Genomic DNA, 22868 nt, shown 5'->3' on the forward strand with positions numbered 1-22868 from the left:
TATTGTCGTTAAGTTCACCATCATATATTCATTATGAGGTAATGATTATGAAAAACTTCCCGAACTTCTGAAGAACTTGGGGCAGGCACTTTAGCCCGGGGCTACCGTCGACCTTCCCAAAGCTCTGGTGGCTTGGTCCGCTAGAAGAGAAAATGGTAAAGGCTTCATTTCTCGATGTCGTGCCGAAACCGCTGCCCCTGAAAGTCGGTGTGACGTCGCGTATTTCCTTTACTTTTGCCGCCGTACGTTTGGACAAGAACTACGGTCCATACCTTGGTCATCTTAATCGTGTTCTTCTGTCATTCTTGGGTGAAAGGGCATAAGAAAAACTCTCCATCGAACAAGGGCTGGAGCGATGGAGAAAGCATGCATCACGACAGAAATGTAATTGAAATCAGAGCGAACCGCACGGAAGACTCGGTTTTGAGAACGCCCGGGCAAATCTCAACCGATGTTCTGTTCAGCAAGATCCACGAAGTTAATCTTTCTCGAGCTGCACTGAATGATGTCTTATTTTCGAAAAATTGTACTAAGCTGTGCTACAATTCTTCTCAACAGCAAAACCAGACCGGCGTCTATATGTTCTTTTCTTCTTCAATTTGAATGTCAATGCAGGCCCACTTCTCTCCGTGTGACGTTTATATATATGCTTAAATTATTAGTAAGAATAATAATATGAGGAAAGCAACACGCGGATAAAGTACAAAAAAATCCGTATCTATCTACATTTCATACTTCGCCAATGTGTTCTCCAGACACTGTATTAATTACATGAAACATTGGATTACGTTGCAGGTGTCCTCAAAAGGTCAAATGTAAGCCAGAATGATTTTTCGCACACTGATGTGCCCTCAGAAGTACGCTGTGAATGGACTCGTCGCTTCGCGTCATAAGTGCGGCTGAGCGACCAGGAAAGAAGCCCCGTTTATTCAACCACTTATGCTCTTAACTCCTCGGCCCGTCTTGCTCTTCTTCTTCTTCCTCGTACGCCGAGGTGCTTCGGTCGTTAGCGAAATGCGTGCACCGCTCGCCCACTCGGATGTGCACCGGAGAAGTCATCATCGCGAAAGGTTGCTCGTATTGCGGGTGATATACCTTGCTGCGCTTCAGACGCCTTGGCCGGAACGAGCGAGACACAGCACCGAGTAGGGGCGTAGCCAGAAATGTTTTTCGTGGGGGACTTTGTGTATGTTCGTGCGCGCGTTTGTATGTGTGCGTTGATACATACGCAAGCAAAATTGAAAATGCCCCTGACACCAAAGGCAGGCAATTCGTGAATTACTGGCGCTGACTATATTGAGGGGAAAAAATGAAGGAACGGGGAGTTGCATAACGTAGTCACTTCCAGTAAAGGCACGACGCTCCGCTGGCACAAAATTGCAGGTTTGCTTCCGGAGGCCATGGAACCTTCACCGTGGAGAGAAAAAAAGTCACAGTTTCTCCGCAAGGGCGAAGCAATGAATGCGATAGCAAGAAATTAAAACGCCACACGAAGAACCAGAAGCAGCTCGATACTTGCAGCGCGCCGCTGAAGCACAAAGAAGGACGCCCTTAAAGAACGCACAGGCATGCACAGGGCAAGCGTGAACTAACAACTGCCACAGTTGTTACGTCGATGTGCTTGAGCAACGCGCTGCAAGTGTCGACAATAGAGAATCAGACGCTCTTAGCTATTGCTTCTTCTTTTAAACTGCGGCGCGTGTAGTGACCCCCTGCGTCTCCAGCCACACGGGGGCGTCTGATGCAGGGTGTGCCATCTGGCCGATCGCACTGTGTATCGCGCGTGCTTGAAAACTGCGCGTCGGTTTGGTAATGTTGGGTGTGCACCTCGAACGCCGTAGTGTTTCATCGCTCTGCCAACCATGGAAGCAAACCTGCGCGCTCGTTTGGAACGAATGACAGCTGAGATCGGTTTCGGCCCATACTCCGATACACCGCCTCGTAAGACGGCACTGGCAGACGACCCCGAAGCGCCGCCATTACCGGACGCCAGCATTGTTATCGGAGACATGCTGCGCCCCTGCCTCGGTCGGTCGTGAGAACGTGCCGACGATGCAGTTACCAGCTGACGAGGCAACACTCGACGGCTTCCACTCTCAACGGCAACCGGCGATGGTCAAAAGCACAGAAATATTCACGTTTTCGGCACTGCGCATGGCGAAGAAAACGGAACCACGCAACTACGAGTAGACGAGCTGTCGGTGAAACCGGAAGTGCTAATATTAATGTTTGTTCGGTGTTTTTAACGCGATAACAGAATATAAACATACATATTATCTACTTATTGAACTCAAAATTAACAACAAAAGTAATAATGAGGGTGTTATCGTGACTCTAGGTGTGCCCGGTGTTCTTTTTTTAAGATGTGAAAGCATCTTATGCTCGGGGCAGTGTCCGTTCTGCGGCGTCCGCACCCATACTGCGCATGCGCCAACTCTCCCCCCTCTCCTCGCGTGAGCGCGAGGAGGTGGCGTGAGCGCTGCCTCCGCTTCGTTTCACTCTCTCCGCCACAGCTGTGCGCTAGTATACATAATGCGGCGCGCGCTCCCTCCCGTTGCACTCTCCTTCGCAACGGCGCTATGGACGCGAAGCTGAACGTAAACGGCAACGCCGGCAAGCGAATCTCGAAGCTGCGAAAGCGCGCGTTCGCTGTGCTTCCGTCATTCTCTCTCTGTGCAACGGTGTGCGAAACGCCATGAACAACGTCAACGTCAGTGCTAGTTGCAGCGGCAGCGCCACCGCCGCGAAGCAGAGGAAGGCTGGGGAAGCTGAACGGAAACGTCAGCGTCGGCAAGCGGTAATTCAAACGCCTCGACAACCACCGTCTCATAAGAGAAACGGAAACTCGATGCGCACCACCCGCGATGCTTTCGCATCCCACCATGGTTGCCCGTAGGGGGAGATGATGTGTAATTTTTCCCTTCCACATCACGGGTGGGTACAGAAAAAGGCCACTTTGTCGTGCGCGTCTCAAGGGCTGTTTTCAAATTGAAAAATATTAGGAGCGTTGCGTGGTAGAAAACACGCTCACGCTCTTCCGAGATTTGCTTACCACCAACGGTACATGGTGTATATAAATAGCTTGCCGTTATTTCGCCGGCGCATACATGGCATGTGGTTGTCTAACGCAGCGCGCTGGGAAGCGAGGGGTTGCTGGTTCGAATCCGCGGTCGGGTACTTTAGAATTTTTTTCTTCTTTATTTTTCTTTGTGCCTTTTTATATATATACATACATATACATATCCTGGGCATGACGGCGACGGCAAAAATGAGCCGAGAGTGTTCATATAATTGCTATCACAATAAAAAAAAGAAGGGCAAAGTAAAACACACTAGGGCACATTCATCCCGGGCACTTCTGGCGTACATTATTGTGGTCGCTGTCAAATTCGTAATGGCGGCATTTTAAGCCACTCAAGGAGGTAGTAGCAGACGTCTGTGCCAATCAGAGTTTACCAATGGCGGAATCGGACAACGTGGCGGAATTTGACGATGTCCAGAAGAGCACCCCAGAGTAATCTAATACAGCATTTGCTTGTGCTGCTTTGAGACGGTAATAGGGTTGCCACCTTTTCCCGAAAAAAAAAAACGGCCCTTCGACAGGGCAGGGGGGGGGGCGGGCTAACAGGAAATTAAGTTAATGTTGAACAATAGACGCTATGTGCCAAATCCCAGTCCCAGTCCTTACAGATCCTTATAGATCCCAGTCCTTACATAACCCTTTCTGAGACTAGGAAAACCCGTCATTCCCATTCCCTCACTCTCTCCCCTTATGGTGGCAGATCTAAACTCTTTAAATATTTTTTTTCCTGCACCATAGAAGAATGGAACCTGATACCTCTTGATCATCTGGACTCGACTGAATCAATACAGAATTACTTCCTATTTCCTAATTATTTTTTATTTAGAGTTGTTTTCATCTTTACCCGACTTGTTTATGATACTCAATTGTGCATTGTACGTGTATTTATGTTGTACTCTGCCCCTCCTGCATGGGCCACATGGCCTGCAGTATTTTGTAAATAAAAAAAAAAAATTATGGTTAAGACACTGCAGCTCAGTCACCACTGCCATGTACCAGGTTTCACCTTCCACGTCGTGCTAAATGAACGTGTAGCCACCAGCGGTGTTGGACACCATAAGAGTTTGCGCCTCTACCACTCTCTGTGAGAGACGTGCCAGCTTTTACAGTTCAGCAAGTGAAAATGCACAGCAGCCCTTCGTTATTTATTTTCTGTTGCACCCGCCACGATTTGAAACATAAGCGTCAACTTTTTTATTTCTTACCAATATTTGGAATGCAAACTGACCATCGATTCTTGCCATGTGAATGATTTTTGGTTCCGTGGGATGATGCTGCGAAAAGCCCCATGAGCACCTTATTGCATGTACTCCGCCTTAAGTATAAATAGTCCTCGAGATTTAAAAAAAAAATGAAGAAAAAAAAACAGAAGTTTCAAGATCAAGCAGAGAGCCTGATGCTGCTGCTGCCTCATACCTAATCCCTATCACAGGATGTCACAACATTGGTGGAACAATTGTCAACCTCTGGCCACTGCTCGTTGTGGCTTTCGAATAGGTAATAGCGATGATTTCGTCGTGCTCACTTTGTGATCAGCTACTAGGTTTTGGTAACAAAAGCAGCTTATGCGAGACGTGCCTTCTGTTGTAGCCACTTGATGCGAAACGACACTTGAACTGAAGTCTGAAGGCCAGACTCACTTTGTCTGCTGGTGCACACTGCACGATGAGAATGCACCATGCTTTACCATCCATTTCTGTGGTGGCATGCACTCCTATAATGCTAATCCCAGCTTAAAGTGGGGTATAGAAGTACACGTTGCTGGGCTAGTCTGTTTATGTTCAATTACAAGCCACACGAGTATGGCTGTTGTTGCGCAATGAAATAACGAGGGAAGGAGTCCAGGGGAGTGCTCCCCTGGACCCCTTCCCTCGTTATTTCATTGTGCAAAAACAACCATACTCTTGTGGCTTGTAATTGAACATGAAAGTGGGGTGCTGCTTCACTGTGCCACAAGCGTCATCAGTGGTAGGTATCACGCTTTTCTTGGAAAACAAGCACTGCAATTTCTTGGAATGGTACTTTGACAGTCTACATTGACATAATGTGTGCCTTTAGTGGCCCTGCTAAATTGACATGTGCAATACAAACATGCACACACATGCATTCAGACACAAAGTGCTTCCCTTCTCTGTCAAGATTTCCAATGTTGCAAGATTTTGTACAATTGATCTAATGACTGCACCAAAATCAACAAGAGTATGTTTAGCACAAAGGTATTATATAAACAAAAGACAGCACATCATAATACCATGCTTACTTTGTTCTGCAGTCGCCAAAATTTTAATAGCCAACAACTCACTCAAAGGCAGCAACAGAGATTCAGACAGACACGTTTACAGCAGCAGTGTTTTGTGCTAAAAAGGAGAACACCCAGCAGGGAAACCGACACCAATTTATGGCTTCAGCTGTCCTTTCCTCCCCACTGAAGCTCGAAACATTTTCTGTTATAATTTTCATCAGACAAATTGCTACAAAAATGTTTTTATTGCTTGGTCTCGTAACGCGACACAGGCACACCAACCATTGCAAAAGCTGTACACTGAAATCAAAAATTTGTACAAGAGTTTATATTTCATGGCTATAGACTTATTCCTAAGCTTAATACAACAGATACAAATGGACAGCAACAAAACAATATACTAAACATGATAAGCTGAATGCTATACTATCAAGTAATGGAAATGTGCTGGAACCAGCGGATGCTCAATAATGCCAAGCTGAGCCATTTCCCCAAGCCAAGAGATTTAACAGTCTGTTTGCTCAGGCCCAACTCACACGCAGCAAAACCTCATTAATTTGGAATTAACGGGAACGGGAAAAAATTTAAAGTGAATACCAAATTATCAAAGGTGTCAACACCTGCACTTTCATCGACGATGTGCCTTTCATCCACTCTCCCATATCCCCCTTTGCTACTATCACCACCACCAAGCACGTATGATGATAATTTGATCACCAGTGAGCTGACTGGCAACCCATCATCTACCCACTGTGACATAACTGGGTAGTTTGATGCCAGCACAAAAATCGCGGCAAAATCACCTGTTCATCCTCCACAGCTCCTGCCATGATTGTGACACTGCACAAGTACTGCATCTAGCTAAAGCTAAACATCAGAGTGACACAACCACTGCAGATTAAACCCACGGTTGCTAGCAGTGCAATCATACATAGTCCACACATTTCTGAAGGATCACATGCAGCCTACACACACCGAGTCAAAACGAAGCTGTTGTATGGTGCAACCTCTGCGGATGAAATCCAGCTCACTAACAACGTGATCATGGATGGAAACCATGCCTTTGTGAAGGCACATGACCAATGCGGCGATAAATGCAAATGGGCACAGACTGTCCAAAGCCTGTCCTTACCGCATGCTCAGCCTGATGACTATGATAACGTTGGCTGCGCCTCTTCATTTTGGTTGCACACTAGCACATTTATCTTTATTTTGCATCGCACATTTGCGGCACTTTCCACTCTAAACTAACACAGGTGTAGCCCAATATATCTGAATAATGCTATTAAATAATGCATAGGCTTCCTGTGACTGGAAAGCGAGTCCATATTATCAAATATTTTGTAATAATGAGGGTTGAATTAACGAGGCTTTACTGATAGCACATAGTAATCACAGTACAACAATTTGTAGAGAACATAGGCAGTAAAATACTGCTGCTTACGCATACTCAATGCAGCACCACTTAACTTCCGTGGGACACTTTAGGAATGCCCTCAAGATAAGATATAGAAAGACACAATTGCATTTTTTCATTCACTACCTACAGTTCGCGAGCTCTAGCCATCCAAAAGTTGCACACGTTAACTTTTTTTATAGAAACAATCCTAAACTTTATGTTCTCTTTGGTGCCTTAGGCCTGCCAAAGCTGCAGCCTCATAGGCTCCTCAATGATTTTTCTCCAGAGCCAAGGTACAACGATGACACTGCAAAGACCAGGAACACTACACCTCCGATAAAGGTGACTGCAAAGAAGAAAAGAAAAGTCATGAGCCATCCAGTAAATGCTTAACAAGATAACTTAATTATACCCGACTTGGTTCCCTCTCCAAAATGATCATCCACAAATAAGTGAAGCGTGTCTTAAAAGGACACTAATGTGAAACAATAAATAAGTTTACACATAAATTATACTCTGAAAACTATAGTGTCATTAATTTCACTACTGCAGGTTTATTAGCGGAAGGGAAAATCAATGTCGAAAGTCAAACTTAATTTTCTCGCTGAAATCTTAGATTGTGACGTAACAAATTTCAAAAAGCTTTTCTTTTTCGCTTAGGCCACATTGGCTCAACAAAATATCCTGAAACTTGATATGTTAACTTTCTGGTTCCCTCAGAAGACAATGTACTTCTTTTTTACCGATTAGGAGCCACATGGGCCATAGTAGGTGCCATGAAAATCTATGGCGTCACGGCAACTCGTGCGGGAACTTTAATGTCGCGTTGCCACTTACATTTTATTTTTGTGCATTTTCTTGCTTACCAAGCATCTTTTCGCACCAAGATTGGTATTTTGGGTATCATTAAAGAGCAATTTACTAATACGAGAAAAATCGTTTTTCTTTTTAGTGTCCCTTCAATGCTGCACTTGTCACTGTTAGAATAATAGCAACGAGCCATTTATGGCCTATGACATGATAAAGCACATATGAACAGTGCCATCAAAACAAAAAATCCGGACAACATCAAAGTGCTGTCAGATGGACTCTATGGTGAAGTGACTGAATGAGTGACAGATGGGTTCCAACATCCTAAAGCAACACAAGAGGCTATGGCAGCCACCAAAGTTGAGGCCTTCGAATTAATTTCATCCATATGAGGTTCTTTAGAAGGACACTAAAAAGTATCACTAAATAGATTAATAAGACAGCAGGATATTCTTTAGCAACTAAATTAACTCTGTGGTAAGATGTTGACACTAGAGCAATAATCTTTTGGGGGAACTTTCACACTGATACTTTAGCGGTGGTAGATCAGTGTGACATCACAAATTACAAAGTATTTTTTCGTATTTGGGCCATGGCAGCAAAGTGACATTATCAAAACTTGCTAAATTCAGTCTTTTGGTACAATTTCATCTATGCCAGTAAAAGGATACCTAGGCCTGAGCAGAAGCTGTCAAATTCAGGCAGTCCCGGCAGGTGGTGATAACATGAAGACAGCATTGCAATCAGTTTTTCGTTTTTTGTGTTCTTTCTGGCTTCAGAGCAAGCAACACTTTTTCTGGGCATTTTTAAAAGAGAATAATTTATGTGATTTAACTTATTTTTTCTCTATTGTGCAGCCATTGCTCAATACACATGTACTTTGTAATAGTCTGTCATCAAGGCGCAGCTGCCATGGCTTGAAATAACCCGAATATAATTTCATTTCCTCAGAAGCAAAATGCTACAGCCATTGAACCACAGTGGCAACCTTTGTGTATGTCTGTGTACGCAACTGGAGAAGTAGCAACTTGCCAGGGAAATAAGCATGCACAGATCAGCAGAGATATTCACAGCTCTTTTTCTGAGGGTTCAATGTGTAGAACACAAGCAACACACACCAGGACCAAGTTTAATTTCTGCTCAACACCCCGTTCATGCACAGCCAACAGAGCAGAGAAGTCTGACTACGCGCTAATCAGTTTCATCCTTCTAGTGTTGACAGGTAGCGCCAGACGTCTTGTGAAACTCCTGTGCAGGAAGCCTATACACCTCGATTGCCCGACAATTCAAGGGCTGTTGCCTCAACACTCTCGGTCTACATGGAGTTGTTAAAGAGTTTATACTTGTCTTCGAGGTCTGGAAATTTCCCAATTTTCGTGCCATACTATAAGGGAGAAGCACTCAAGTTTCTCTGCCAATGCCAGCGCTTGCCATTCCCCTACCGGAGAAAGTGAAGTTAAGCCGCTGGGCACAACCCACCCGCTCCCCTTGGTTTGCACGCACTTGCGAAGCTCATGCTGCCTGTGAAACTTCTCTCATTCTGTGATGTCACCCCGACGGTGGACCAGTAAGTACTGCTGCTCTGTCAGCTGCCATAACAGCACTGTAAACACAGAGGGGTTGATTCCAGCCATAAAATCCTACTGATTCCCAAAAAGATGGCGCCAAAAAAGCAGAAACAGGCATGGATTACTGAAGTGCATTTAAAAATGTATAAACAAAGTTTGTTGCATGCGCTAGCAGTGCATGGTTGGAGTTCACGTGTGCAGAAAAAATTAGTATCTGCACGAAGCACTGAAGATGACCAGAGGTCACTCCTGTTCCACAACTGCACTGATCAATCGAATTACTGGGCGTCTTGGTTGCGCTGGCATTGAAGCAAGAATTACTCTAGTGCGTTCAACTTCCGTCTTTTCACCAGTACTAAAAATTTACGAAGCTACATACAGTGTGGCGCGGAGCCAACTTACATATTTAATATTGATGACGAAGCCATTGATGACAACCGCAAGCTATTGATGAGGACCTATGGAGGCGCATGTGCGACTTCAAGAAGCATTTGCAACAATGCATTGATGTAAAAGAAGGCCATCTGCCAGATGAAGCTTTCAAGAAATGACCTTGTAATTGGTGGTAAATAAAAAAATTTATGCAGCTTGTACTAAGTTGTGCAAGGCTGGGTCACAGCAGAGCTGGTGGGCATCTGGCTGGTCCTGGTTTGGCTAGGCTTTTAGCCTCCCACCTCTCCCTTTTTCACCCCTTGCTACACTATACCATACATGGCTGTGCTTGCTCTCGCCAAGAAATTTTTTTCGCCAAGGATTTCTCTTTGTCTATCTTTATTTCTCTTTCTTTCTCTCTCTCGCCCATCAGTTATTGCATCCCAAGCTGGAGAAATGGGCTCATGTGATCTGGGAGCGAAACAGAAGACAATGAAGAAGAAAGCACATGCCGGTTGGTGATGAAAACTTTCTATCTACGACACACAGCCAACCTCGAGCATAACAGCTCAGCTATAAAATGACATACTTGGACCTATTTACTGGCACCTATTTTTTCCCTGCTTCTGTATATATGACAACTTGAAATATGTTGGTTGACTACGCGCCACCCTGTATTTATGCTGCTATCGCTATTCTCTAGCATAGAGGACGTACTAGTGAAAGGCATGTACACGTCATATTCGTGTTGTGCGGTGATATATTTTGTCTATTTATGTAGTGCAGATGGAAATGCGTGGTAGCTAACAGAGGCGACACGGGTTTGTAGGTGGATTTTCTTAAAACGCCTCGCGAAGCATGAAACCCACGCAAGCACGTGCAGAGAGTGTGCAGCATGCGTGCAAAGCAACGGGAATTCAAGGCGGCATGAAAGGGAGAGCGGAGAGGTGTACAGTCGCATTAACGAGTTTTTTCTACACACTCAGCGGCAGTGCCTGGCACCGCAGCACCCCTCCACAGTGCGGTTCTCCCCTATAAACATTTCCAGGTCGACATGCAGCTGAAGAGCTACTTCCTTTCCTTCCACCAGTCACGCACTCAGTTTCAAGCATGCAAAAAAAAAAATGCGACACAGCTATCTTCAGTGCACAAAATAACTTTCCTTCGATGAGCCTATGTAATGACTGGGGCACATCATTTGCACTTTACTGGGAACGGATACATATGAAGCAGACAGGTCATACTTGTAGATGAGTACGAAATGATCCTGTGCGAATTCATAACAAATTGTGCTCCGTTACCATTTTGTAATGGCGATGGCACCGCACCTGCTTCTCTGACAATTAGCTGTTGACAACCCTCAACCATGGTTTCAGTTTCGTACTAGATTGTAAGGTGCCAACAATTTCTAGACTAGTTATGCAGTAAAAAAGGGGTGCATCAGATTCAAGTAAATATGGTACTTTCTTGGGGCAATGATTGGCAACTGTAATCAATTACGTTTTGAAGGAAGCAATTGTAAGCTGTTATTATTTATTTTTTTTGTAATGTGTACAAGTCTGTTTGTTAGTAAACATGGAAGTACTGGTGCAACACTAGTGTTCTTAGCCAAGAACTTCACTCCAAAAATTAATGGCGATTGAGCATATAGCGTTGTATTGGATGCTGTGTTAGACTAAATCACAAAGCCACAAAAAATTATTATAGGACGTGATCAAGCGCCGCTCTAAAGATGATGCCCTGGGCCTAGGTCGTCTACTTCTAAGGCCAACGCCGACTGTCACCAACCTGTTCGGACAGATATCCACTGCGCCACAAGCCTCCCTCCAATAACTGCAAGCAGAGTGCACAGGCTGTGGCCCAGGATGGCTCCAAGTGACACTGCCACCGGGTCCTGGAAGATACACATGCCCTTGCACGATGCATCCACATTCCAATATGTGTGCACTAGTTGTACGTGTACACACTATGCCACTAAACATAAAGTTCGTGTTCTCTCCCCATATGTACTATACAACATTCTGTGCTAATGTGGCAACACCAGTAGTGATTTAGAACAAGGATGACGAGGCAGAGGCACCTTTTACTGAAGCAGCAGTTAAACCTTTTAGAGTTACATTTTGGGGGAAAATGCATCTTTCCAGGGTCATATTATTAACAGTTGATTTAAGTTATTCCAGAGAGCTTATTTTGAGAAAGAACAGGCAAATAAATATTTAGCTCACAATAAAAAGACAAGTATTTGTTGCGCGAAAATATTCGTATCACCGAAATTTCGTATCCTGAAAAACTAGCAAAATTCGTTTTCAAACTATGTTATACACATTTATTTCCGTAGAAAGAACTCGTGTGTCTTTCTGGGACATACGTAAACGAACCAATAAGGGACAGCACAGCTGGTTGCCATGAATGCTAGTGTCAAAGCTTCACTAGACTAGGGGCCAACTGAAAACTAAGTGCCGAAGTCCACTCCACCATAGTCATAAGCAAACAACTTCATCGCCTTTAATCTACTGCTGCATTAGCCGCGTATCTTCGGAGCTGAGTAGGCACTATTGATGATTGCGTTGATAACGACCGTGGTTTCGTGCACAGTGGTTGTGGCAAATAGTAGTTCGTCTTTCAGTCCCTGTGTGCTGGCCGCACACGTGCCCTCAGGACTGCGTCATTGCTATCTATGATCAAGTCACGTGCAGCAATGATCCGCAAAAGATTAAGAGCTTAAATCCTAATTACAGTCAGTAGAAATACTGATTAAAATGGCGTTCGTCTCTATTACCCATCCGTCACACCAGGGCATGCATTGTAGTGCCATTACCCACGCATCACATATTTATTATAGCACATGGCTCCCATGTGGGTGGCAAGCATGGCTGCACCAAGCCACTGTACTCTTCCCTTGCAAAATTTAGAAATAAATGGAACTGTGCAAGTGTTTCTATTTTATAAAGTATAACCTGTCCCCAATTCGTTATCATTCAACCTAAGTAACATTCCATGACGTAAGGTGGAATTTATGAGCCGCACTCTTCACGAAGAGGTGTAGGCATTCCTTCAGAAATCTGATGCAGCTGAACCAAGTGAAAATTCAAATAAAAGGATTAAGATATAATGGAAGGCCTATCTCGGTTCTGCCATGTCCCACTTACCTCTCGTGCAGCAAGAATAATTGTGGCAATCTGTGAGCGGTCGCCCCACTCTGCCACAAAAGTGAGGGTGAGTGCCTGAAAGAACACCTTAGACAGGAACAAGCGCATCCGCCTACGAAAGCTCACTGACGTCGACCCAGCCTCCATGTTGACAACCGAGTCCCTCGCTTGGTTGGCACTGTCCTGAAAGTAACACGCATACTCAAACAGGGTGCACAGGTGCTCACAACTTAGGCAGTGCTCTATGCCATACACCACTAGCCAATCAAGACAGAAATCAAACTCAGTAACCGATTTCCCCCACCTCCCATAGAGCTACCTACATTCCAAGACTAGGATATGTCCTCTATGGGAAATGTTCAGTGCTCCTTGCCTGTAACCCCAACAAGGATTTAAGATGTGCTATTGCAAACGCAAGTGGAGAAAAAAAGGAAAGAAAAGTATTAGCTGGCTTTTAACCCTTTATCAAAAACCAGCAACACTGTCACCTCGCAGCAAGACAGGATCAGGACAATGTTATGCACATTGCCCCATGGGCACTGCATACTTTTGTTCGCATGACACACTTGCTCACATGATGTCTCCTCAGCTACTACTAAGTGCATCGTTCACACATTAAAATGCATTTTACGCAAGCTGTTCAACAATTTCCGGAGCCTACACAATATAGTACTTCTTCCATCACAGTGAGGATACATCTATTTTATTCTTTAAACATGCAAACCTCACAAGGTCCTACTAATGCTTTTAACCAATCACTTCTTCCAGTTGCTACTAAAGAATGGAATAACTGTCTAGTTCAACAGAAGGTGAACATAGCCCTTCATGGAAGCAAGAAGCATTGCCAAAGCATCTATGCAGTTAACTACACACTACAAAAGGGAATTCCTCTCACTAACTATATTTATTGCTGTGGAAACCAGCTGCCTGATTGGCATCATTATGCTGTTTGTGTTAGGTCTGTTACTTTTTTTCTCCTTATATGCACTTTGTTTTTGTCCAGACATTTCTTTTGATTGCATAAATGATTATTGTTTATAACTGATAAATGTTTGCCTCTATATGCAACAACCCAAGATGGCAAGTAAATCATGATGATGAATGAAATATTTCTGGTCTTGTAACAAAATTCACCAGATAAATCACTGAGACATAGTACAAAATTTCTGCCCAGAATCTTCATTTCCATGTTTAGGGCAATGTAGACCTTTTGATTTCAAATCATTCGAGAACAATCCCTCGTTCTCATGTACATTCAAGAAAGTGTAACGCTACTGTGCATGCATCTGATTACACATGAAAGCCTTGCTGTTGAATTGACAGCACACGCTACAGTCTAAGCCACTTGTGATAGTCCGGCTAAATGTGCTTTCATTTGCAAGGTACCTTTCACTCAGAATGTAACATTTGTTTGTATGTTGTGAAACAACTACCAGTTGATTAGCATGATTGCCGAAGCTAGCAACACCGCTGCCATGATTGGGAAACTTCTACACGCTGGATTGCTACCTGCAATTCACATGCACTGAGCCAATTGTAACAGTCCACATGAATCAGTCGACCAAACATCACTCGCAATACTTCGGGAGTCAAATTTCAATACCTGCTAAGTATGGTGCTCGTCTTGAACATGAAAACATGTTATCTGTGCTGCAAGGCACTGCCATTTCCACCTCTGTTAAAAGGCTGCCCACAATGTCCACAAGGCTACACTACCTCCTACTGCAGAACAGGGGTGTTTTGAAAAGTTATTTTCTTTTAAATACAAGAAATTATAGACTACTTACATCCATTTCTTTTCTGCTCAGTGATTTCTGGACCTCTTCGTACTCATCCATGCCTTCATCAGGCTGCATGTAGTACGCTGAAATGGATAACACAGCTAGTTCATAAACAAAAATAAACAAGATAAGAAAAATAAGGGGTAGCAGGGTTAAGAAGCAGCCAGACGCAAGAACCCGGTTATTCAACTTAAGTAGCCTTATAACGTGAGGCATTAATTAGGAGAGATCTCCCAAGTTTTATTTTTACGTCCAGCTTGGCAGCTTCATTTTAAACTAACATGTTAGTTTGTTTAATTATGCGTTGAACTATGGATTTTGAATTTCAGAACCCTAACCCAGCAGCCTAATTCTCACCCTTTTAGCTTACAGATGCGTGCATAACTAAACGAAATAATAGCCCAGCTAGTTCTTTAATGCAAGTTTGCGTTTTCAGGTACTATGAGACATTGCACTACTTTCGAGATCAACCCAGATACATCACCCAGCAGGTGTCGCGTCTACTTCAGTGGCGCATTGCGTGTTCTAGTTATTCCTCAGTCTACGTCGATGCACTCGTGGTTTCTACTCCAGGTGACATTAAGCATTGTATTAAATCACAGACTGCATGTTTTGCCCGCAAAACTCGTTGCGGGCAGGTGTTAAAAAAAATCGTCAACTGTTCACGCCCTCATCTCTTACACAAAAGATAATGCGAATGTATCAGTGCCACCCACACGTATGGGGAGTATCCTTGTCCAAATTGCATTCACATTTCATGCAATGTACCGTACTTACACGAATGTAAGTTGACTCGAATGTAGGTCCACCCCCCTTATATCGCACGGCAAAAAAACAACAAAAAACTGCGAGTGCATTTCGTAAAGGACCTTCATTTACATAGTCGCTAGACTGCCTACATATGCTCACTCGTCATCCCTCTTTATGAACTTTGATTGTCCATGCCCTGCTGGTCTCGAAGTGCGTCCTCGGCATACCCATTTCCGATGCAAACATGCAGGTTTCTTGCATGACAATTTCGCGTATCACCAGGACAGGACAGGAGAGGACGGGTGCCGACTCCATATTTGGAGTCAACGCCCGTCCTGTCGCGCACTTCTCCCTCATGTCTTCGTAAAAAGCAGCGCTGAATAATTTGAAGTTAGGAAGTACCACAAACTACCCCCGCAACGTGTTTTCTAAAGTCATGACAAAGAACACAAATTCTGGTGTGCAAAGGTGGCTTCACGGCCGTGCTTCACAGTTATGCAAGGAAACTAGCTTCGCGGCAATCCGCGAGGATCATTTTTGAAAATTTTCTGCAAAGCATTACTGAATGTGCGGCTTATACGCGAAAAAATACAGTATATGTTACAGGTAGGGTCAGAACGCAAACATAATGTCGTAACGATGCCACAACGTCCCTGATTTCTCGTTTGTCGCACCGTAGCTGGTGGTACCAGTTTCGGTTTCGATTGTAAGTTGACCCCCCAACTTTGCATTTCAAATTTAGATAAAATGGGTCGACCTACAATCGTGTAAATACAGTACTTGAGATGGTGTCACATGTTCTACTGCACATCACCAGAGAATTCATGTGATAATCAAGCCGTAATAATTGTTGGGCTTTTACGTCCCAAAACCATATGATTATGAGGGATGCCGTAGTGGAGGGCTCCGGAAATTTTAACCATCTGGCGTTCTTTAACTTTCACCTAAATCTAAGTACACGGGCCTTAAGCATTTTCCCCTCCATCAAAAATGTGGCTGCCACGGCTGGAATGCAATACCGCGACCTTCGGGTCAGTAGTCGAGCCTGATAACCACTAGACCACCGTGGTGGTGTAAAAGAATCGCTTTTTAGAGGGCATGCACCAATCTTTTTCTGATAGTTTCTCACTGAGTCTCAGAAGCGAAAATGAAGCACATGTAAACCAAAATGCTAAATCAGTTTATCACATGCGTCATGTAACAAATGCTTCTAACCCATACCAATTCTCAAAATAAGTGGGATACGCATATTTTTTTTTAACGATCAAGTCGTTCATTTCATTTATTCATTGCTGAATAAAACCGGTGCTGAATAATGTCACAACGTTTCCAAACCAACTTCTGTTGAGAGTAACATTAAAAATGGCTTAAGTATACTCTAAAAGAGTCAACATTTCATTGCAAGAACGTAGCAATGATTGCGATAGCAACAAATTTAAATGTTATACAAAGTAAGGCTGGCCACTAACTTTTTTAGCATTTGACCAGGCATAACTAAAAAAAATGTTGGCGCAAGGAAACGCGGCTGCTGCAGAGAGTGAAGCGACCTTTGTGCCATCTAACGCTTCAACGAAACTGAGCGGTGAGAACACAGCATGGACAAAGGTACGAGCTTCCTGCTAGTTCCAAAGATAGGGTGCACATAACCGCACTCAGCCATTCAAAGTGCGCAGTTCCTGCCGAGTCACACAGCCCCCCCTCTGGGACCCCCCATGGGCCTTTTGCACGACGAAGATAGCTGGCATGTTTTTTTTTGAGCAGCGGTCGTCAGCTGCCCTCACGTTTTCACTCGTACGTATAACATAAAATGCCTGGGGCAATTTTATCACCTTTGGACTTCATATGGAACCTCATGGTGATGGGTATCACAAGAATGCGTCTGAAATGTCCATATAATTGTTATCACAATAAAACAGTTGCACCCTCTAGGGTGTTTTTTTTTGTCATACAAGAATAATTGTCGTCCATCTTACATGTCTTTTCTTGCTCCAATGCTCTGTAGTTTCAGGTCAAACACAGCATGCGACATAGCATTCTTGGTAGAAAAGTAGCGAGCACACTATTTCCGAGAAAGAAAATGCAACCATGCCAGATGATGATTACTGTTGTGCGGAAAAAAATGTGCCCCAAAGGGTGCAATTATTTTTTAGAGTGTAGATAGCACAAATAAAGGGGCATCTGCCTTTACATCACTGACTGTCATGTTTTTGCACAATAAAATTATGTGAAAAACGAAGGGAACAAATAGGGTCACGAGAAGACTGTATGACCATGCTAAATGTCAATACATCCTTGCACCATTTGTAGATTCAGATTACTTCTGTCTGTATGCTAGCAGATGCCCCACAGAAACTGTCAACATGCACTATTTGAAAATTGCTTACCTTCTCTGATCATGCGAACACCGAAGAAGACGAAGAGGGCAATGGACAAATAATGTGTGTATACACGTGGAATAACTGTAGTTACAAAGCCTAAGCCAGCTGCAAGAAAAAGGAATATGAACGAGATATTTGGTGAAATCAGTACTGTCGTGAACAGAAGAAGGTTGCTTACTTTGATTGACTGATGTGACAAATCCAAAAGTAAGTGCAGCACTTTCGATTAAAGAAATACAACATGGATAAATCTTGAAATCAATATAAACTCCACTAGCATTTCAATACAAATGTTAGTGGTTGACATTAAAGCTTGGCAAAGACAAAGAACTCAAAATGAAGTCAGCGATAAATACTGTCAAAGTAGGGATATGTTTGCAACTGTATCCCGTGTACTGCTCAGCAGTGCCACATTCTTTACACAGCTCTAATGCATCACAGTGCGCTCAACATTACACCTATGCTCCCTGTGCTACGCTGGCTTCAGTGTCAAACGAATAAAAAAGACAACAAAGCAATATGTTGCCCTATTGTAGCTGGGCTCCACTATGCCTTATCCACTGTCAAAGGCATATATACTAAATGATTTGTGTGAATATATTTCCTCTATTTGTAGTGATAAGTATAATGCTCTGTTATAATGAAAAGTATAAATAGGAGCACACCTTGTTTAGCAGCATGTCTTGTATTAGTTTAATGTGTACTAGGCATTTTATTCAGAGTAAGCCCAGCGACAGCGAACAATACTTCAAAATTGTAGCAGCCTAAAAATCAAGGTGCAGCCATCTTTAATATGGAGAGATAGCCTTGCCCTCATGGTATTCCAGGTAAGCAATACTAACTTGGTAGCAAAGTTCATCTCTGTTTTCAAGTTGGGCAGTGGACCATCTATATGCCTTTTCATAATTTTATACATGAGCAGGCAACATTACTTCTCTCACTGCTCACATTTATGACCAATAAATAAAGTGTCACACATGAAAGAGGCATGTAACGAGCAATTTAATGTAATGTTGAGCCTGGTATTTCTATGTTACAAGTATGACAGTATCACAATTATTAACTGAAAGGATGTCTAAATCTGAACCTATTTGCTGCTTAACGCTGACCAATGGTCACAGTGGGCTGCTTGTGCTCGTGACGAACACATTATGAGTCGTAACGTGGAATCACAAAGGTGCATTAATAAGCGATTTGACATAACTTTGGGCACACAAGTTTTATGAAATAGTTATCACACAGAGACAGTGTAGAAACTACTATGCTGTGAAACACACGTGATGAGACTTTTATGGTCACACAGCTTGCACAGCATCCCAGTGTTGCCTAATAAGTATGCTTGGTCAATCATAGAAAAACTGGGAGCAGTGCCAGCTACAAGAAAAACCCCTAGCGTTGTTAGTAAAAATGACGTTTCGAAACCAATATAACTACCTCGCTCACACTACAAGTGACGTTCACACGCTTCTTACTTTTCATGTCATGGTAACCTGGATGAATAGTAAAAGTATGGTTACCTGACAGCACTGTCATAATGGACAGCGCTGCAATGGCACCTCCAAAGACAACCAAGCGTGAGTGGCGCATGGCGAGGATGGCTGCAATGAAGAATGTTTTGTCTCCAAGCTCAGAGACAATGATAACTGAGATGGCCCCCAGGAAGCCATGCCAGAATTCTGTGTTGGACTCTGTGGATACATCATCTTTAGAAGTTGGTGAGGCAGCAGGCTGAAAATGAGCACAGTGCATTAGGAGCTAACTCACGCTTCATGACATTACCATTGAAAATGACAAATTACTTAAAAGTTCCAACATTACATAATAAACAGGAAACCATTCAATAGAGCTAAAACATTTTCGAACATGGTTGAATTCTAATCAGTGCGGCAGTACTACCAAAATGCTATGATGCATGATTTCTAACAATTAAGAGACAATGAGTACTTTTATCAAAATTATCCTGAACCATACCATTCTGCTGCAGAAGTGACACATCAAACGCTTCAGGCTTGCAGAAACTGAATTTTCGAAACGAAAGAGAGTACAAATGAGATAGACATGGTAATGAATTAAATACGAAGGAAATACTCTTCACATAATACGAATACTTATTTAGCAGTACTCAGAATGCACACAGACACATCCTGCCAATTGTGACATGGGAGGTTGTTGGGACTAGCAGACAAGTTATTTCTGTGTTCATTAAGTGCAGAGAAAAAATAAGCAGGAATGTCACAAGCGATGCATTTTTTTTACAAGAGTACTATTACCAGCATCCAGGAATGACTCCTGAAGTCAAATAAATGCAGACATCAGGACAAAGAGCTGAATTTATTCACTTACTGACGTCTTACAATTCCACCTGCATGCTCCTATGAATAAATGTTTCGCAGTGTTTTCCATGTTACCATTTCTTGATTACGAACTTTGACTGGTAAGCTTTTGTTGCACTAAAGAAAACAGTTACCATAAAAATTGATTGTTGGTTCCTTTAACTTATTTTAGCAAGCTTAACCTTGCTAACTTTCATGTGAAGAAGGACCTTAATGTCGCCTTGAGAAAAACTTTCATGTTCAAGTAAGTGGAGAACAGACTCTCACTTATCATCAATGAAGCATTGCAAGAATATTGTGCCTCGTTGCCTAATCTCTGTCAGCCACTGGGTGCCAGTGCAAAGACAAAACTAACTGTTTTACACAGTTTGAAATTTGTTGCACTAGGTGACACGATGTTTCTTAGTTCTTTGAAAATGACAAGCTTATGATGTTCCATACAGATGACTCTCCACCTATTTACATATGCTTCTCAATTCTAAAAGTGCCTGCCTTTAATCCTCACTACCTGGGTAACTAAGGTGACTTTTAATGAATGTCCAAACAATGTGTTACCACGGTAAACGACGTGTTACCACGGCATGCAAATCATCGTACGAAATTTTATATCTACACGCAGGGCCGTAACTAAGGTGGGGTTGAGGGGGTTCTGACACCCCCTGAAATTTTTTCGTGCTTTAACTTTTCGGGTGACACTAAAATACTTGCACGTCTTCACAGCGACCACCAGTTGTCAAAGTTAGCCGTTCTACACACAAACAACCCCCGAAAAAAATTCCTGGGTACGGCCCTGTCTACACGTCCCTGTCATATATGAATTAGTAATGAATGTTGTACAAATCCAGCTGCCTTATTTTTGAATGACACAAATCAATAAGGATCACTTACTTGCATGGGTATGGTTTGTTTGTTACTATTTATGCGGTTGAGTACAACTGAAATTAGTGTGTATTACGCGACAGTGCTTGTCAATGAGCTGCTAGCACTCTATACATGTCTCTTAGTGGGTAGGATTTTATTGTCTTGTTTGATGGTTGTTGTTTTTTTACTATAGGGTGTTCAAATGGCTGCATGTGCAAAAGGCTAAGGAACTAACATATTGATACCAAACAGCCGCCGCAGCGCGGCTGCATGAAAGATGAGGAAGACGACATCGCTTTTCTGGTTGTTGCTGGACTGCTGCCATCTTGTCCACACTGCACTGTTTTAACTATTTAATAAATAGTTATTAAACAAGCTACCCGTAACATTATTGTTGTCAGTAGTGCCAGTGTGTGCACGTTCCTTCTTTTGCCGTTGTGCTTCAATGCTCTCAACTCTTAAAGACGTACGTAAACGTAAACATCTTCGACAGAGATCTGTCTGGCTGGGTGAAAGAATTTTAGATGCTAAGCTGGCACCGGCCACAGATTATGACAAGTCAACCCCTAAGAAGGGAAGCTAACAGGTCTTGAGACGTTGGAACTATCTTAATGTGTGGCTGGTGTCAGTTGAGCATGTAGAACCAGCTAAAGAGTATGACATACCAACAAGCCCACATTGCTAATTTAGTTGCTTGCTACCTCACCGGCTGCTACAGGGCCGTACCCAGGAATTTTTTTCGGGGGGTATTTTTGTGTAGAACGGCCAACTTTGGCAACTCGTGGTCGCTGTGAAGGCATGCAAATATTTGACTATCACCCGAAAAGTTAAAGAATGAAAAAATTTCGGGGGGTGTCAGAGCCCCCTCCCCCTTAGTTACGACCCTGGGCTGCTAGCTGTACAAACAAAACATATGGGTAGCCTTGACTGTGGATTCTAATAAATCGGCAAAATACACTTCACAGCACCATTTAGCAAGCTCCGAAACTTACGATACACAAAATATTTTCAAAATCTCAGTTCACTACGTTGTTCTTGCTGTCGCCACTAAAGATCCTACAGAACATCTCGTATCACTCGAAGCGTTGCGACAACCTGTATATCAGCTAGACTACCTAACACCGAAGCAACAGGTGCTGCCTCAGTAATAGTGATAACACCGTATTACGTCGCCTCTCGTCGTTACTGCCACCGCGTGCTCACAGGGACGGATAAACTGTTTACAAGTGTAATAGTGAATATAAATAGACGTAACATGAACTTTCACAGCGCAATCATACCTTGAACACATCTTCAGATGTACGAAAATCCAGATTCGGTACAGCACCTTGGAGCTGATCAGCAACGTAGGCATAGGCACCAACGAGAAACGAAAGCGCGACGATGAGCTGGGGATACATAGTGGAATGATGGGCGCGAGCACCGGCAGTGGTCAGAAATATTATAGGTGACGCGTTGACTAGATCGCCCGTCGATTTATAACGAAGCAGCAATACAAGAGTTTCGCATGATCCTTCTTCAGCCGACTGAATTCAAGCAGTTGATCACAAACGTTCGCACGAAACCCGGCGAACGGTACACGCTACGAGTAGACACCTCGACACACGTGCTGTATAAATGTGGCTTTCAAGGAGCGGCTATCCATGCTCGAGGGGCAGCCTTCAGCTTTCCAGATGAGCGAAAAAGAAGCTGCATTTCCGACAGAAAATAGGACTTGTCACCAAGAAAACCAATGAATGCACTTCGCGCAAGTATCAATCGGCGGCCGAATCGTGACGGCTGTGACGTCGCCGTACACGCGTACCCGTATTGGACAAGACTCGTCCGAATGTAGAAAAGGATGGTTGCGAAGTCAAGTCGCTAGTGTCGCGTCTCCTTTTCGCGCCTGAGCCGCCTGAGCATTTGAACACCTCGCCCGGCACAAGTGCACTTACCACTGCTCCAAGCCATACCATCTTCGTGAACGAGCAGATTAATGAATTGAGACACACAGGCAATCTGCTTGTTGCAGTGACACGCAAGCTCTGGAGCTGGCTTCTTCGTGGCAAGAACGGAAGCAACCGAAGCACTTCGCACGTGAGCCTGATACCTAGTACATCGTCATTTTCTTGGTTCAAGGCTTCAAGCACGCTCATGCAATAAT

At 43.5% G+C, this 22868-nt stretch overlaps 1 protein-coding gene across 1 annotated transcript; it reads right to left on the minus strand.

Moving 5' to 3' along the window:
- Positions 1 to 5188: 5188 nt before the first annotated feature.
- Positions 5189 to 22518, minus strand: LOC119382479 (transmembrane protein 165). Its single transcript, XM_037650188.2, has 7 exons — positions 22006 to 22518; positions 19049 to 19259; positions 17538 to 17636; positions 14410 to 14486; positions 12623 to 12805; positions 11262 to 11367; positions 5189 to 7069 (listed from the first exon to the last, which is right to left on the minus strand). Exons 1-7 carry the CDS (start codon positions 22123 to 22125, stop codon positions 6981 to 6983), a joined length of 885 nt encoding a protein of 294 aa, XP_037506116.1. The 5' UTR covers positions 22126 to 22518; the 3' UTR covers positions 5189 to 6980.
- Between the last annotated feature and the right edge of the window lie 350 nt (positions 22519 to 22868).

This window comes from Rhipicephalus sanguineus, chromosome 2 (genome assembly GCF_013339695.2).
Source record: "Rhipicephalus sanguineus isolate Rsan-2018 chromosome 2, BIME_Rsan_1.4, whole genome shotgun sequence".
In the NCBI taxonomy this organism is placed as follows: Eukaryota; Metazoa; Arthropoda; class Arachnida; order Ixodida; family Ixodidae; genus Rhipicephalus; species Rhipicephalus sanguineus.

Excerpts from the sequence above, each read along its gene's own strand:
- LOC119382479 (XM_037650188.2), bottom strand. The coding sequence starts at position 22,125 with ATGTATCCCCAGCTCATCGTCGCGCTTTCGTTTCTCGTTGGTGCCTAT. Across the intron at positions 19,260-22,005 it reads CATCTGAAGATGTGTTCAAG|CCTGCTGCCTCACCAACTTC; the intron begins GTATGATTGCGC and ends GCTCATTTTCAG. Across the intron at positions 17,637-19,048 it reads CATTATGACAGTGCTGTCAG|CTGGCTTAGGCTTTGTAACT; the intron begins GTAACCATACTT and ends TTTTTCTTGCAG.